At 52.7% G+C, this 16,991-nt stretch overlaps 1 protein-coding gene across 2 annotated transcripts in view; it reads left to right on the plus strand.

Annotated features, from left to right (window-relative positions):
- ITGA11 (integrin subunit alpha 11) overlaps positions 1 to 16,991 on the plus strand; it is a 125,990-nt gene that overhangs the window by 51,161 nt on the left and 57,838 nt on the right. The window contains exons 3-4 of one of the 2 annotated variants that reach the window (XM_058737264.1): positions 12,328 to 12,428; positions 16,854 to 16,945. In XM_058737264.1, the coding sequence (XP_058593247.1) occupies positions 12,328 to 12,428; positions 16,854 to 16,945 (193 nt within the window). Of the gene's footprint in view, positions 1 to 12,326; positions 12,434 to 16,853; positions 16,946 to 16,991 lie in introns of those variants that run through there. The other variant, XM_058737265.1, reaches the window with a different exon arrangement.

The raw sequence follows: 16,991 nt of genomic DNA on the forward strand, positions 1-16,991 counted from the left end.
CACACAGGGTGTGGACTGTGCTTCCTTCATTCAGTTTTCAGTCCTCAGTGTCCCACTCATAGTAAGTCTGACTCTCTGAACTGAATTTGCCCAAGCTCTCATTTCACACAGGCGCAGAGAGGGCAGGGGGCACGCCGCAGGTCGCTCAGCCCATCTGGGAGTAGATGGGAATGAACCATAAACATGTCGACAGGCCCCAAACTGATAAGCAGCCTCTGTTGTTCTGCCTCTGCCCCCGTCTGCTCCCTTACCTGGGTGCACAGGGCTGCTGGAGCGAGCGGCGCACACAGTAGGAACAACGAACATTCCAGCTGCGCCTCAAACTCCGCCCAGAGAGTCTGACGTTCTCTGGGCCTTGCTGTCTCCTTCAGCCAAATGGGGATAACTGCTCTTGTCCGCTTGCCTCCCGGGGCCCTGGGAACAGCGCAGTGAGCTGCTGGGTGCGTGTGCTAGTCACATTTTGAACATCACCATCCTGACCGTGAACCTGAGGGGCCGGGCCAGCCCCGGGGAGAGAGCAGGCATTTCCTTCCAAGGCCGCTTTCGTTACTACCAAGTAATCACCGAGGAGCTGTCAGACTAGCACCTGCCAGGACAGTGAAACCATACATTCCCCTGAGGGACCTCTGCCCAGACCATTGGTGTGTTTGTGTTTCATTTTCAGAGGAAAGAGCTGTTAGAAACCTGGGGACAGGGAGGAACTCCGAGCATGACTTGGAAAAACAAGCAAGTTCATGGGACATTTTGAAAAAAGAAGGGCGGGGGGGGGGGGGGTGCGGTTCTTTACACTGTGTGCTGAGACCAGACCACACCTTCCCAGGGAGCGCCAAGCCAAGGGCATTCCAAAGTTGGTGGCCCATCTGCAGACGGGGCCCCGAAGAACTCAGCTCCTAGCTACACCCTGAGAAGCAGAGAGAAGATGTCTTTGCAAAATGAGCAGGGTCCTCCAGCTGCCCGTTGCAATATTCACTCAACAAACAGTCATTAAGCCTAGACCATATTCAAGGTACTTTGACCAGCACTGAAGGGGGAGATTTAAAGATGATCAGGAGTCTCTCTCTCTCTCTCTCTCTCTCTGCTATCTAGAGACAAATTATCTAAAGGAGAGAAAAAAAAGTCCAACAAGATGGGTACAAACAAAACTTCATGGGAATTCAGAGAGAGCTTTCAGCTGAGAGATCAAGGAGGGCATCCTGGAAGAAGAGCCACCGAAGAGTGGATGGAATGGGGAAGGCTCAAGAGTTTGGACTTAGGGGACTGCACACAGAGAGGCAGGAAGGAAACTTCCAGGTCTGGTGAAAAGTAGGGCAAGTGACCCCATGAGACCGGGATCCGGGTGTATGAAGGGGAGGGGCACTGAGCTGACTGGCACACGCCAGCCACCCTGCCCTTCACCGTCAGTGGGTCAGGTTCTCATTTCCCCTTCCGGTGGGTTGAGATTGTCCTTTGCGGTGACCTTCCCTCAGTCTTCCCTCTTCTGCAACGTAGGAAAAAAATGCTGATTGGATGTAAGCTGAGGTGGACCCAGAAGTTTCCAGGAACAAAGCAGAAAGCCAAGCTTGTGGAGTCAACGTCTGTGACGATGCTTGTCAGCAGGCTCTGTGCCCAAGGCGACGAGGGCCAGCTCCAGGGCCTGCCTGCCTCGTAACAGGCACGGGCTTTGTACCTACCGCTTGTATTGCTACGCGTGACTACTTGTGCACAGAGGCCTATTCATTAGTATTGATGAAAAGCTGTTCAGGGGGAACATTTTGCTAAAGCACCTGAACATCTTTTTTTTTAATGTTTATTTATTTTTGAGAGAGAGAGCGTGAGCGGGGGAGAGGCAGAGAGAGGCGGGGACAGAGGATCCGAAGTGGGTTCTGCACTGGCAGCAGAGAGCCCGATGCGGGGCTCGAACTCATGAACTGTGAGATCGTGACCTGAGCTGAGGTCGGATGCTCAACCAACGGAGCCACCTCGGCGCCCCTAAAGCACCTGAACGTCTATCACTAGGAAGAGGGATCTGTCAGTACAAGAAATGACTGAAAAGAAGAGTGGAACACTGTATAAAGATGTAGACCATGGAACCAGTATAAAGATGAGGCAGAGCTTTATTGTCCAGACCCACCCCTCACATCTGAGGGACCTGGGTCCAGAAAGCACATGGAGGCTCTGGTCCATGGCCCACCATCTTTTCTTCCCGCCTCCAGCTCTCTCTTGGTAATTGAGAGACCTGGCACATGTGAACACCCCCGGCTACACATCCAAGCTCTCTGCACACCCCCAGTGAGCGGCCATTCCTTGGCTAGCCCCACTGGTGGTGGGGTCCACCATCAGAAAGACAGATCCAGGCGCGACTGGATGGCTCCGTCCGTTAAGTGTCAGACCCTCGATCTCCGCTCGGGTCATGATCTCACGGTTCATGAATTCGAGCCCCGCGTGGGATTCTGTCTCTCCCCCTCTCTGCCCCTCCCCGTCCTGCGCTCTCTCTCACCCTGTCTATCAAAAAATATTAAATAAATAAACTTTAAAAAGGAAAGAAAGAAAGATCCATGGAAGAGGTCTGTCCTGAGCTGTTTGGGCAAGAGATTGCAGAGTCCCGGTACCCAGACTGGGTAGGACATGGTCTGTCCCTTTGACTCCTGGGACTCCTCACCCCATAGGAGGGGGTGTAGTCAGAGAAGGGTCAGAGCGGGAGCCAGGGCAGGGGCCGAGGGACCAGGTCTAAGTGTGGCAGTGAACATACTGACGTGGAAATTTGTTCGAGTCTAAAACAATTAAGTGAAAAAAACCCCACTACAGAATCATGTATGTAGAATGTTCCATTTTTCAAATTCACTACATAAATGCCTGGAAGGTTTTCTGCACCCCTGTTGCTACTGATAGTTATCTGCAGAGGGCTGGGTGAGGAAGAAGGAGGAGGCCTTGCCTGTTCGACTTTGCACAGTTCTGTACTGTGAACATTAGACAACAAGCATGAATTACTTGTGTGTTGAAGTAGGTATCTCTTACGCGTTTTCTTGCGACCAAAAGAAAGCAAATTAAAAACAAACAAACAAACAAACAAACAAAAAACCATTCTTGGACCATTCCCGGACAGCCAGGAAGATTGCTGTGGTCATGATCCCAAGACGTAATAAAAATTCCTGGGACAGGGGCGCCTGGGTGGCGCAGTCGGTTAAGCGTCCGACTTCAGCCAGGTCACGATCTCGCGGTCCGTGAGTTCGAGCCCCGCGTCAGGCTCTGGGCTGATGGCTCGGAGCCTGGAGCCTGTTTCCGATTCTGTGTCTCCCTCTCTCTCTGCCCCTCCCCCGTTCATGCTGTGTCTCTCTCTGTCCAAAAATAAATAAAAAACGTTGAAAAAAAAAATTTAAAAAAAAAAAAAATTCCTGGGACATATGTGCTTTTTCACATATCCATGGGGCCTCCTCTCTGGCTTCCTCAACAGATCTTTTACACAAGTGCTCCCAATCCTTCCTGCACATCTGGGAGCTTCTAAAAATAGATTCCCGGGCCCTGTCCCCAACTGGTTGAATTAGAACCTTCTGGAGGTGAGGCCCGGGAACCTGCACCAGCAACCCACCAATTACTCTGATGACCAGCAAGGTCTGGGACCCACCACCCTTGAAACACTAGTAGTCCAGGTATGGTCCATCCCATTTGGTAGATGAGAACACTGAGGCCCAGCACAGTTAATAGCCTTGTCTCGGGTGTTGGCTCTCCTAATAGAGCTTGTTCCACTCTCCCGGCTGGATTAACAGGTGTCCAAAGAGGGCCTGTAGTCAGTGGCCCCAAATGGCAGGCTACGGGATTACAGTCATCCCACTGAGCCATCTGACTGGCTGATTCATCTGACAACTGTATTTGGGGGCGATACTCCGTGCCAGGCACTCTTGTGGGTGCTGGTGTATCTAGAGATGCAAGCCTAACCAATGAGGTCCTCAACCCCTTTCAGCTCACGTGCTACTGGGAGGTAAGGCTGATGACCAGGAAAAAAAGAAGGCACCTTCAGGGAGGAGGAAGTGCTATGAGAAGCTAAGGCAGGGTGGTGACACAGGAGTGGCAGGTGGCCAGGAAAGGCCCGTTGAGGGCGATGACATTGGAGAGGAGCCCTAAGTAACAGACCCGGCCGTGCAGCTTTCAGAGCCACCCTGGTAAAAGTGGGGACAGGCAGGTGAAGGGCAGTGAACTAATACAGAGCATCGGCAGGAACAGTGAAGTGGGTGGATTTTACTGGAATGGATTTGGGGTGTGAGCCCAGTTAGGGCTGCAGATCACCCTATGCATTATGATGCTTCTCAAACTTAAGCATGCATCAGTAGCCCCTGGAAGGCTTGTTAATACACGGATGCTGGGCCCCCTTTAGTGTCTGATTCCGTAGGTCTGGGGTGAGGCCCAAGATGTTGCGTTTCTAACCCGCTCCAGGGGAGGCTGATGATGTGGTCTGGGAACCACTTTGAAACTACTACTGTGCTGTAATGGCCTGTTAGCCTGCCTGTCTCATCCGGCAGGCTCCTCTGGAGACCTCCTGAAGGCAGGATGACATCGCGTTCATCATGGTGGCCCTAGTGCTTGGCCATTAGCAGGAACTCAAGAAATGCTTATGACTCAGTGAATGAATGAGGGCATGGATCATTATTTTACACAAATAATATGTGTAAAACCCTTAGAACATACCAAGCACTATGTAAATGTATTAGGAGAAATCCATTTCTCCGGAGAAACAGAACCAATAGGATGTGTATGCATATGTGTGTATACATATATATATATATACATACAGGTACACAGAGACACACATATACACAATACACACATGCATACACATATACGCACATGCACATACATACATATATGTATACATGCATATATCGTACATATACATGTACACATATACATGCGCATATACACATATACATATATGCACACATGCGTATATGCATACACATACACATACATATACATGCATACATGTACATATATACATACATGCATATATACACATGCATATACATATACACACATGCATATGCATACACATACATGTACATATATATATGTATATGTAAAGAGATTTATTATAAGGAGTTGGTTCACATGATTATGGAGCCTGGCAAGTCCTGTGATCTGCACATCAGATTGGTACATCAGCAAACTGGAGACTCAGAGGTGCTGATATTGTAGCTCCAGTACGAAGGCCCGCTGGCTAAAGACCTAGGAGAGCTGCTGTTTTAATTAGAGTCCAAAAGTAAGAAAAAGCCAGTGTCCCAGTTCTAAGGCAGTCAGGAAGGAGTCTCTGTTATTCGGGCTAGGGTCTGCCCTTCTGTTGTATTCAGGCCTTCAACTGCTTTAACGAGGCCCACCTACGTTAGGGAAGACAGTCTACTCAGTCTTCAGATTTAAGTGTTCATCTCCTCTCCAAACACCCTCACAGATATACCTGGAATAACATCCGACCGAATATCGGGACACCCCATAGCTCAGTCAAGTTGACACATAAAATTGATCGTCACAGTACAAGTGTTTGTTTTCAATACACGCCTCTGACGAGGCTTGTACAGAGGCAGGGAGAGTAAGGGATGTGCTGGCCAACAGAGGGGGCTTCATTTTCCTGGCCCCCGGGAGTCCAGGCCTTGCCAGGCGTCCGAGCCACAGAGAACCACGAGCCCCTCCAACCAAACCAGGAAGCCCTGTGGTGCCAACACCTCCCCTCCAGCAGGTCCCAGATGGGCTCCTCCTCCACACCCTGCCCCCCGCCAGTGCAGCCCCAGGGCCCCCACCCCCAGCACTCGGCCCTTCCCCAGCCCCATCTTGAACACATTAGCCACCATATTCACGCTGGCTGGAGAAGATTACATTTTCCATGCAGAGCGAGGGAGAGGAAAAACCTCACTAAAGGAATAGTCTCTCCTTTGTTCCCTCGAGCTCTCTGCTGCTCAAGTGGACCCCCCTCTCTGATGCCCCTATCTGATTTCAGGAAAGGAAAATGTAGCCAGGAAAGAAACGGAACAAAGGGCCTGGGTGGGTTTGAGCGGAGGAGGGGGGCCAGGAGAGAGGAACAGGTGAGGGAGGGACTAGGACGGGTGGGAGAAGAGGAGAGGAGGCCCCTGGGGGACAGGCCCAGCTGGCTCCAGGAGGGCAGCCCCTCTCCGTGCTGGGCCATCTGAACTGGCCCCTCTCTCACAATGGTGGAAAGAGCACTGGACTTGGAATCCCAATGTCTCTCCACAGGCTTCTCACATCACCTTCTGAGCCTCAGATAGTAACTGCCCTTCCAGACTCAAAGCTGTCCCGGTGATCAAAATCAAGTGCAACTTAATTGCATCAAAAGCCACCCATTAGGGGCTCCTGGGTGGCTCAGTCGGTTGAGCGTCCGACTTCGGCTCAGGTCACGATCTCACATATGTGAGTTCGAGCCCCACATCGGACTCTGTGCTGACAGCTCAGAGCCTGGAGCCTGCTTCAGATTCTGTGTCTCCTTCTCTCTCTGCCCCTCCCCCCCCTCATGCTCTGTCTCTGTCTCTCTCTCTCTCTCTCTCTCTCTCTCTCTCTCAAAAATATGAATAAACATTTAAACAAATTTTTTTTAAAAAGGGACTCATTAAAATGAAAAAAACCATCAGTCATGATAGGATTTCTTAGGACTCGAGGGCCAGATCTTGCAGAGAGGGGCAGAAGGCTTCCCAGGAAGGGGTTGAAACCCACTTCTTGCCTTTCCTCAGCAGTCTGTGCTGGCCTCTGGGCTCAGGACCGCCTCCAAGGGCAGGCCCATCCATAGGAAGTTTCCTCTTTTCTTCCCCAAGCATCTGGCCCGTTTGTGCCCATGGCCTTTGCTTACCCTATCTGCTGCTGGAGGGCTAAGCTATTCACATCTGCCTTCCCAGACCCCCTAGAGCTCTGCCCCCCACCCCATGCTTTGGGGGACCATTGCCCTGAGAATCAGGATGCTGTGCACCAGTCCGGTGCTGTCACTGTCTGCTCTGAGGCCTCAGACATAGCATTGCCCTGCTCTGGCTTCCAATGACTCACTGGTCCATCATGAGACTGACCCAAGCCCGGTTTCCTCCCAGCTCTGACGGCCTGTGAGGCCTGTTACCAGGCAACCAGAAACACCTGAAGTGCAGAGCTCCCTGTCCAAGTAGCTGTTGTAAGTGCGATGCACATAGAACAAAAGGATTTCTGTTCCCACAAGGCTGGGCCAGGGGACGGTTTTATGCATTTGGTTAAACAACGAGAGAGAAATAATATACATGGTGTCTGAGGGTCCACCTGCCATGCACGACAAAGTACATATATGCCCCAGATGGAGCATGAGCTCAGGGATATGAATCTGCTCCTGTCTTCTTGGTCTTGGATGTCAGGTTCCTCTTATAGCGTGGTAATATATGGAATTTCTAAGGGTAATTTTAACTATGTGGGTGTTTTTTGGCCTTACTCTAGTTACATGTCTGTGGTTACAAATACCTGAAACCTCACCCCAAAGAGGCTTATACAGTAAAAAGTAGGTACTGCTTATATATCTGAAAAGCCCAGCAGCAGTTCTGGCTTCAGGTAGAGTTTGATCCAGGGTTTCACAGTATCATCAGGACTTGGGCTCTTTCTCTTTTTCCTTCTGTCAGGCCTCCCCCTCTCCATGCATCAGCTCACACCTCTCATTGCCACCAGGTGACTGCCAGGAATTCCAGGGCTTGTCCTTACATACTATGGCATCCAGAGAAAAGGAACCCTTTGGTCCAAAAGGAAGTCCTGAAACTCACTCTGACTGGGGTGACCCTGACTCAATCACTGCAGCCAGAGGCTAAAACTGGCCCAGCCTGAGGTATGTGCTCAGTCCCTAGAACCTCACAAGAGTGAGGACTGTGGGAAGAGAGACATGGGAACCAGGGAAGCAAGCAACGTTGAGTCAACCTGGAAGCTGGGTCACTCCTTTGAACTTCTGTGCGCAGACACTACTCTATTTCTCAGTAACCCTTTTTCCAGGCACTGAATTTGGGACTCCTCTTAGGTATGAGGCAAAGCCGAAAGCCCCCAGAGCTGCTCCTGCTGCCATGGACTGTCAACCAGAAGGTCAGGTCAGGTGATAGGTACCTCTTTACCGAGGGCCTTCCAGACCACCCAATGCTAGTGTAGCAAGGCAGATGAGGACATCTCAGGCCTCAAGGAGTTATGACACTAAAACACCGACCACGGCAGGCAGCAGGGATTACATGCTAGGTCATGTGGGAACGCCTGGGGGTGGGGGGTAATCAGGGAGGGCTTCTTGGAGTAGGTGGGAATTTTGCTGTATCTTAAAGGGATGGTCTACAGGGTGGGATGTGTAGGACAGTATACTTGGGCACAGAAACAAAATGATTCAAGTTCTGTTTAAGTTTATATTTTATCTGAAAAAAAAAAAGTTTACTGGTATTTCATATACAGACTGACAGTTTCACTCTGGTATAATTTACATATAAATTTATACACATTGGAGGTATGTGTTACCTTTCTTCTGATAGGAGCGTGCGTTTTACTTATTTATTTTTTAAAGTGTATTTATTTATTTTGAAAGAGAGAGAGAGCAGGGGAGGAGCAGAGAGAGAGAGGGAGAGAGAGAATCACAATCCCCACGCTGTTGGCACAGAGCCCCATGCAGGGCTCAATCTCACGAACTGCGAAGCCGAAATCAAGAGTCGGACTCTTAACCGACTGATCCACCCAGGCGCCCCAGAAGTGTACGTTTTAAAAGGTTCAGAGACTTGGGGCACCTGGGTGGCTCAGTCGGTTGAGCGTCCGACTTCGGCTCAGGTCATGAACTCGCGGATCGTGAGTTCTAGCCCCGCGTCGGGCTCTGTGCTGACAGCTCGGAGCCTGGAGCCTGTTTCGGATTCTGTGTCTCCCTCTCTCTCTGCTCCTCCCCCGCTCATGCGCTCGCTCTCTCTCTCTCTCTCTCTCTCTCTCTCTCTCAAAAATAAAGATTAAAAGAAATAAAAGGTTCAGAGACTAAAATTGCCCTGAAGGATGAAACCAAGGATAACAGAGGTCAGGATGAGTTCCCATGGGACCCTGTTGGTGAGCCAAGGTCCCTTCTCTTAGCCTGTGACCTGCTGGGAGCCAAGGAGCCCCGCACTCAGTGGGGCCACACCTTTCTTCCTTAGGTGGCCATCTCCCGGGTGGGCCTCCTCCCTTGGCAAGGCCCTGCTTCTATAGAGGGCAGCCTCCAGGGAGGGGTCCCACAGGGCTATGGCTGAAGCCTGCTGCCAGTTCCCCATCCACAGCAGCCCTGCTCCCGGAAGAATGCCGGGTGCCCACAGCCAGTGAGTCACAGCACATGGCCCATGGAAGGGGCCCGATGCTCGCCATGACCTTTGGGGTTTGCTTTGCCGTCTGGTGCCCACACCGGAGAGATTGGTGTCCTGTGTCCTGCCCCCGGAGGCACGACAGGCCCTGAGGCCGCATATGGCTATATAAGGCTGAGGCCACAGGGGATGGTCAGGGCTGCCAGACCCCAGGAGCAATTTGTCTGGTCTCAGCGGTGACGCAAACATTTTCCCCGGGCTTGGGCAGTTACCCCCTCGCAGTGAGATTGAATCATATCCTCAAAACCTCAAGCCCGACAGGCCTACGTAATGCCAAGACTCAAGAGTGGTGAAGAGGGCTGACCGAGGCCCTCACTTCACGGCGAGGAAATATTTGGGGCAGCACAGAGAAAGCTGTCCCAGGAGGACTGGTCCCAGCTCTGTCACATTCAAACTGGGTGGGCTGGGTCAGGTCCCTCGTGGGGCTTCAGCTCCTGCATCTGTACTATGGGGACAGTACAGGGGTGGTTAACCCCACGTCATGGCCAAGGAAACCAAGATCTGGACAGTTCAATGACTTCTCAAGGCCACACAGCAAGCTGGGGGCCAAACCAGGAGGAAGACCTGGCTCCTAAAATCTCAGTCCGAAGGGTTTTCCTGTGTTTGGGGGCCCCACCAAGCAGGCCAATGAGGCCTCAAAGTTCTACTGCATAAAATGGGCAGAGTTGCGAGAAGTCTGCTTGTCAGGCTGCTGGGTGTTTTCTGGAAGACACTTGGAGATGGCTTTTCTAGCAGATGGCCATGGTTTGATCTAGAACCTGCTGTGCATGGTTCTCCCAGAGGCACCCTACAAGGTGTTCCTCAAAGGCACTCTTTCCAGAAAGCATTCACCACCAGGCAGTGGTCAGGGCTTTCCTCTGGGAAGACTTGGTCACAACATTCCTCTGGATGACTTGGTCACATATTTGTCCTTGAAAACTCGAGCAGCCAGAAAAGCAAGCCTGGAGCCCAAGCTCCACGTACTGATAGCTCCCTCCCTCCCTCCATCCCTCTCTGTCTGCCCCTCCCTCCCCCACTCTCTCTTTGTCTCTCTCTGTCTCGTCTCGTCTCTTCTCTTCTCTTCTCTTCTCTTCTCTTCTCTTCTCTTCTCTTCTCTTCTCTTCTCTTCTCTTCTCTTCTCTTCTCTCTCTCTCTCTCTCTCTCTCTCTCTCTCTCTCTCTCTCTCTCTCTTCCTCTCTCTCTCCACTCCCCTGCCTTGCTGGAAAGAATGGAGCAGCCTTGACCACACAATCGCTCACAGAATTAAGTAGCCAAAAATCACGTCGTCTAGACAAACAGATTTTATGGGTCCAATTAATTCCTGCTGGTCAAAAATAGGCATGCTTAATAAGCAGATATATTTAGAATCTGTCATTATCTGGTTCCCAGGGGAGAAACTTCAGCTCTTATTTCATAAACTCTAATTTCAAACAGAGCTCAGTTAACCCCCACTTCAGACCTCGCTCTCTTCCCCGATGGTGGCGAGAAGTGGGCAGGAGCCGGGCAGGGGGGAGGTAATCTGATCCCCTGAAGCCTCTGGAGTCCTGGGGAGCCTGAACCTCTAGGCCTGTCCCCTCTCAGCCAGCGTAAGTCAGAAGACACGATTGCTTCTTTGGGCAGCGTTGCCAGGAGTGGGGAGCTGCTGGGACAGCAGGGGTCCAGAACCATCTCCTTGTGCCAGTGTCTCATCTACCCCTGGGCCCCGAGCTCCACAGACGTCTATTGCCTGTGCCTCGGGGTCTGGGAGACCTCTAGGACTATGTGAGCTGTGGCACATCAGCTGTGCCTGTGAGGGCTTCATTCTTGAGTCACTATTAGTGCTCAGGCCCCAGCAGAGGAGGCAGCTGCTGGCCGAGAACAGGACTGGGGGCCTAGAGGGTTCCAGATGCACCAGAGGTGGGCAGGCGGCACTGACAGGGTGAGCAGGTGAAGGGAAACCACGCCTGCTTTCAGGGCTGTGTCTTATGTCGGCAGTGGAGGTCCGGCTGCCTCCCAGGGCCACTCTGGGCCGCCCCCCATGCTGCTGCTCTCTGGTGAGTTAGAGATGAGGCACAGAGGGGGTGGGGGGGGGCTGTAAGGATAGGGCCTTAGGGCTGTCCAGGGGGACTGCCCCTGGCCTTCAGGGGAGGTGGTGGCAGCTGTGCTGACAGCTCGGAGCCTGGAGCCTGCTTTGGACTCTGTGTCTCCCTCTCTCTCTGCCCCTCCCTTGCTCGCACACTCTCTCACTCTCTCTCTCTCTCTCTCTCTCACTCTCTCTCTCTCTCTCTCTCTCTCTCTCTCTCTCAAAAATAAATAAACATTAAAAAAAAAAAAGAAGATAAAACTTAAAAAAAAAAAAAACCTGCCAAGACCTCTAAGGTCACAAAGGCATAGGCTCAAGGCAGAGGCCCCAGCTGGGTGGCTGCCCCTGGCCACCCTTTGGCCCCACTGGCTGCCTCACCCACCCTGAGCAAAACGTTAGTGGCTCACGGGGCAGCCATGAATGACCAATATACACCATGCCCCAGCCCCTGGGTCACCAGCTGAAAGACTGTCAGATAAAGTGAGGAATGGGTCGCATTACCTGTGGAAGGTAGCCTTGACAAATGGTCAAGACTCCTTGGCTCCAAAATCGTCATTCCTCTGCCTAATGCCCACCGTTACCACCCTCCCACTATTTGGCAAACTCATAGTCATCTGTTAAGACCCAGCCCCGGCACATCTCCTCCGCGATGTCTGCCCTGACCTCTTCTCCCAAGGATTATCTCCATCTCATTTGTAACGGGGCCCGTGTGGTCTTCGTCTCTGTATCTCTAGATCCTGGCAAGGACCTGGATTAGGTCACAGATCCCATGACGTCATGCTGAATACACAGTGTCCCTCTCCGTGGGAGGCAAAGGTCTACGTTGGGGTGTCTGTACGTGGCTGTTCCTCCAGGATTTCCTCTCACCTTCCCCAGCCCATCTCAGCACTGCCCTCCGGGTTCCATCCTTTGCCAGGAAGGAGCACCTTCTCCAGGGTCGGTCTTTACTTGTCTTCTCTTCCTTCCCAGGCTGGTCGTGGGCGCTCCATTGGAAACCAACGGCCACCAGAAGACGGGAGACGTATACAAGTGTCCGGTGACCCACGGGAACTGCACCAAGCTCAACCTGGGTAACGTGAGCCACTGGTCTCCCCACAGTGAGGCCAACCATCGTCTAGGGCGGGACAATCTTTAAAGCACATCCATGCCCATAGTCACACAGTCACAGCCACCCTGGTACCACTGCCCCCATTTTACAGACGAGCAAGCTGAGGCCAGAGAGAGGAAGAAACATTCCCAGAGCCATACAGCTTGTCAGGGGCCGGCTAGGATTCAAAGCAGGGCCCCCGGTGTTGCAGGCCATTCCTCTTTCTGACTCATCCACGGCCCCTCAACACAAGGTTTGCACTCTTAGCAGGGGAAAAACATTTCCTGTCTTCTTTCCGATTTTGCAATAAGAATAGCCAGCATTCATATATCTTATATAATCTTCACCATGTGGCAGCCACTGCTTTAAGCGCTTTTAGGAATTTTGACTCATTTGATCCCCTCGACAACCATACGAGATGGGGGGACCTGCCCAGGGTCACCTAGCTAATAAGCGGCAAGGCCAAGTTTCCACCCCAGGTAGTCCTCAGTAAGCAGCACTGCCTTTCTGAAATGAAGGCTTTGTCCTTGCCGAAGAGCCTTTGTACGATTCGTGTGTGTATCCATACATGTGCATCCGTTAAAACACACACATTGATCCTGTAAAGCACGTCCACCTTGTCCTAAACGTTGGACAGTGGCTGGGCCATCACGTTGCTTTCAGAAGGGAGCAAAAATTCCATTTGGGCTGAGAAGCTGTATTTCCAACCCTCCCATAAAGGACTGGCCTTTCCCAGGGCCAGGCCCCTTGGTCTTCCTGACTTCTAGAGAGGCGGCCTCTGCCCTACACGGCAGGGTGGGGCTCGCTGGGGAGGTGAAGGGAGGCAGTGTGGGCCTGGTGGGGGAGACGGCAGAGCTTCAAGAGATAAGCAGATGGATGAGAAGGTCTGCATCAAAGAGAAAGCCCCAGAACCCAGATCCCCAGGGTGGCCAGCTGGTCCCATCACACGGTGCTGGAAGCTCCCGCTGTCCACATCTGCCTCAGCGCCGTGGGTGGGAAGTTCAAACCCCAGCACAGCCGGGGCCCAGACTTCAGTGAGGAAATAAGCTGGGGGAAGCAAGAGCCTGGCTGGCGGCTCGCAGAACCCAGTCATCACCACCCTGAAGGCACAGGCTTCCCAAACAAGCCAAGCTGGGTTCCTTCTTCCACTTAGACAGTTTCGTCGCATCGTGTCCACAGGGAGCACACGTGCTCTCTGTGAGCCTCTGTTTGCTCATGTGTAAGGTGAGGTCCCCCTTTTCTGAGCACATTTTATGCCCCAAGCACCTTGCTAGTTTCTGGGGATACAGCAGGGAACAAGAAGCCAAGAGCTCTGCTGGGAGGGAACAATAAGCAAAGCAGACAAATGGGAAAGCAGTAGCAATAGATAGGGATATGCTATAGGTAGTGATGAATGCTGTGTGATAACCCAGGGTGCTGTGATAAGAGAGGCTGGGTGGGGAGGGGGTTCTACTTTATAGCAAGGCGGTCAGGGGAGACCTCTTTAAGCAGTAACATTTGAGCAAAGGTCTGATGACGAGGAGTCAGGTGGAGCCAGAGCATCCCAGGCAGCAAGAGAACCAGTGCAAAGGCCCTGGGGTGGGAATGAGCTTACTCCGTTGGAAGACAGAAAGAGGGGCCAAGTATCTGGGGCAGAGGGAGGGAGGATGGGAGTGGGAGGGATGAGCACTGGGCTCAGGGCTGGGGCCACCGAGAGGGGCTCCTGGTCCAGGTGGAGACACAGACACATGAACCCATCAACCCATTGCTTAGTTTTCTCCACTGCTCTGGCTTCCACTGTGGATCCTATTTCCCTCCAAGGGAGGAGGAACCCCTCTGGCAGTGGGAGACATGAAGCCATCAGACCCTGGAAAACATTCCTGAACTTGGGCCTAAGCTGGGAGGTGGTGGGCAGCAAAGTGAGTCAGGGCGGAGGAAAAGTACTGATCAGGAAGCCCTGCGTTTGAGGAGTGTTCCTTTTCCTTTCACTGAAGAGAAAGTGCACAGTGGGAAGACCATCTGTCAGCTTATCCCCCCAGTGGAAAACGCTAGGCTGGGAAACCTGAGTCCTGGGTTTTCCTACGGCCTTTCCAGGCTATGAGCCTCACCAAGCCAGGAATGTTCTTTCTTCTCTCTCCAGGGAAGGCTAAGCGGGTGGCAGACATTCACAACTCAGTATGAAAAAGCCGATCACTGGCACTTTCTTCCCGACGGCTGGATGAAGTCGGGGTTTTAATGAAGGGCAGAGGCTCAGGCAGAGGAGGTGATTCTGGAAGGCAGATTCTGTGTGAGGCGGGGCTTGTGCCCCAGGGTCCTCAGACAACCCCACTGAGAAAGACGTTAACCTCTCCGGTTCGCAGAGGGGCAGACCAAACCCCAAGAGAGGGTAGTGGCTGCCCCAAGTCCTTGAGGCCCATACGCAGCAAAAGCAGGACTTAAGCCCAAGTCTTCCTTAACTCCAACACAAGGGTCTTCCTTACTAATCTCACCTGCTTCCGGGCGGGCAGTCTCACCTCCATCTCTGGGACCAGGAGGAAGGAGACGGCATGGGGAGGTGAGCTGAGGGTGTGCCTCTGACACAAGTGCAGTGCAGAACTCCCCAAGCCACTGAGGGGTGGAGGTCGCCCAGCCAGGGCTTGGAGCTTCCTCTCCGGATTTCTCACGACCCCCCCACTGCCGCCACAGCCCTGCCATGAGACGGGGAGCTCAGGATATAACGGTGAGCTGGATGATGCTGGGGATTCAAAACAGGATCCTGCTGGGACTGATAGTTCTAGAAATGGCTGCAAGAGAGGATTTCAGAGAAAAATTACCCAGAAAGACCAATAAAATGATCCACTCCTTTTAAGATAGGAGGGCTTGTGTCACTCTTCGTTCTTGTCCAAGGCTGTCCTTGGACAGATGGACAGATGGAACGTCCAGGGTGTGGATCACCAAACACCAGGACAACGAGATGACTGGGATGCCCAGGGGCTTAAGGAGAGCACAGTAGCCCTGCCAGGGAGTCCCCACTCTTCTCATTGACCAGCAAGTGACCTTCTAGAAGTCACTGACCCCTCTCCGCATCTCAATCTCCTCTTCTGTTGAATGGAAATGTTGACTTCGGGGCGTCCCAGGACCGAGAGGCAGTCCTGGGAGGGCACGTGTGGATGGTACTTTGTAAATGAGAGGCATTATAAAAACACAGTGTAATGACTACTCTTTTTCTCTCTGGCCTCTACGGACAGACAAAACAAAACAATCCCAGTCACTCGTAACACAGCCAAGAGGGGCTGGATTTCAAAAGGAGCCTCACTACAAACTGAGGGAACCCAAAGAGAAAACAACAACAAACACAACGGCCCCCAGCCCCCAGCCCCAAGCGCAGTCAGGCCTGGCCTCTCCTAATGCCCGGCCCCAGGCCCTGCTAGCTTGTGCCCCCTTCATACTTCCAGTCACCAATGAAGCTAATTTAGCAAACCGTTCTGGGCGGAGGCCATCCATGTCCTTGGAGGTCAGCAGGGACGATATCTTGCTGCTCCTCACACTACATGAAGATTGACCTGCTCTGGGTTTAATGCAATGCCCAACTCGCTTTCCCCTGACCTCTACCCCCCCACACCCCATGCCCCTACACATGCGTAAAAACACACACACACACACACACACACACACACACACACACACACACACTCTCACTCACACACGTCCCAGCACACGTGTGGGGAACTCAAGTTTGCTTCCTTCCCCTCAGTGGCCTGCAAACTTATTTAGTACAACCTTAACAGAATTTTGTTGAGCAGTTCTGTTCTGCCACAACCCTCTCCCGACACTCAGTTGGCCGATGACCCTGCCTACTGAGCTCTCTTGGTGGCCAACCACAGAATGACATTCCCACTACCCGCGAGAGAATCGGCTATCCTGTGTCAGTTTATCTGGTGAGCAGAGAAGCAGAGTCACAAGTAGGACACGGACTGCCAAGTTTTGATGGCAGACTGGCTTGCGGGCAGATGTGGAGGGGACACTGCAGAGAGGAAGCCAGCCTCAGTCGGGTGCTCTGGGAAGTGCAGGACGGAGGACGTGGGGAATGCTAGCGACCACTCAGATGTCTGGAGGAGGAAAAAGGCTGGATGGGGCAACGGAAAGTTCTGCCGTGTGCAGACTGTGTGACCTTGGGCAGGTTGCTTGGCCTCTCTGAGACTCAGTTTCCTCATCTCTCAGGGAATTGTGAAGAAGTAATCAGACCATGTCTAGGCAAGGCCTTCGTAAACCGTGAAGGGCTGCATGGACGTGCAGGCGAGCGAGGGCTCTAGAGGGTCAGGGGGAATTGGGGAGGACTCTGCCCGGGCCTGACCCTGCCACAAACACGTCGGGTGGCTGATGGCAGTGGCAGGCTCTGGGGCCAGGGTGGGGGTGGGGCTGCAGGCTAAGCTCCTCCCTCCCACCCCAGGAAGGGTCACTCTCTCCAACGTGTCTGAGCGGAAGGACAACATGCGTCTCGGCCTGAGCCTGGCCACCAACCCCAAGGACAACAGCTTCCTGGTAAGAGCCACCCACTCCACCCTCTCTCCAAGCCCCAGCCCCTCCT

Source organism: Neofelis nebulosa, chromosome 7 (assembly GCF_028018385.1).
Source record: "Neofelis nebulosa isolate mNeoNeb1 chromosome 7, mNeoNeb1.pri, whole genome shotgun sequence".
Taxonomy (NCBI): Eukaryota; Metazoa; Chordata; class Mammalia; order Carnivora; family Felidae; genus Neofelis; species Neofelis nebulosa.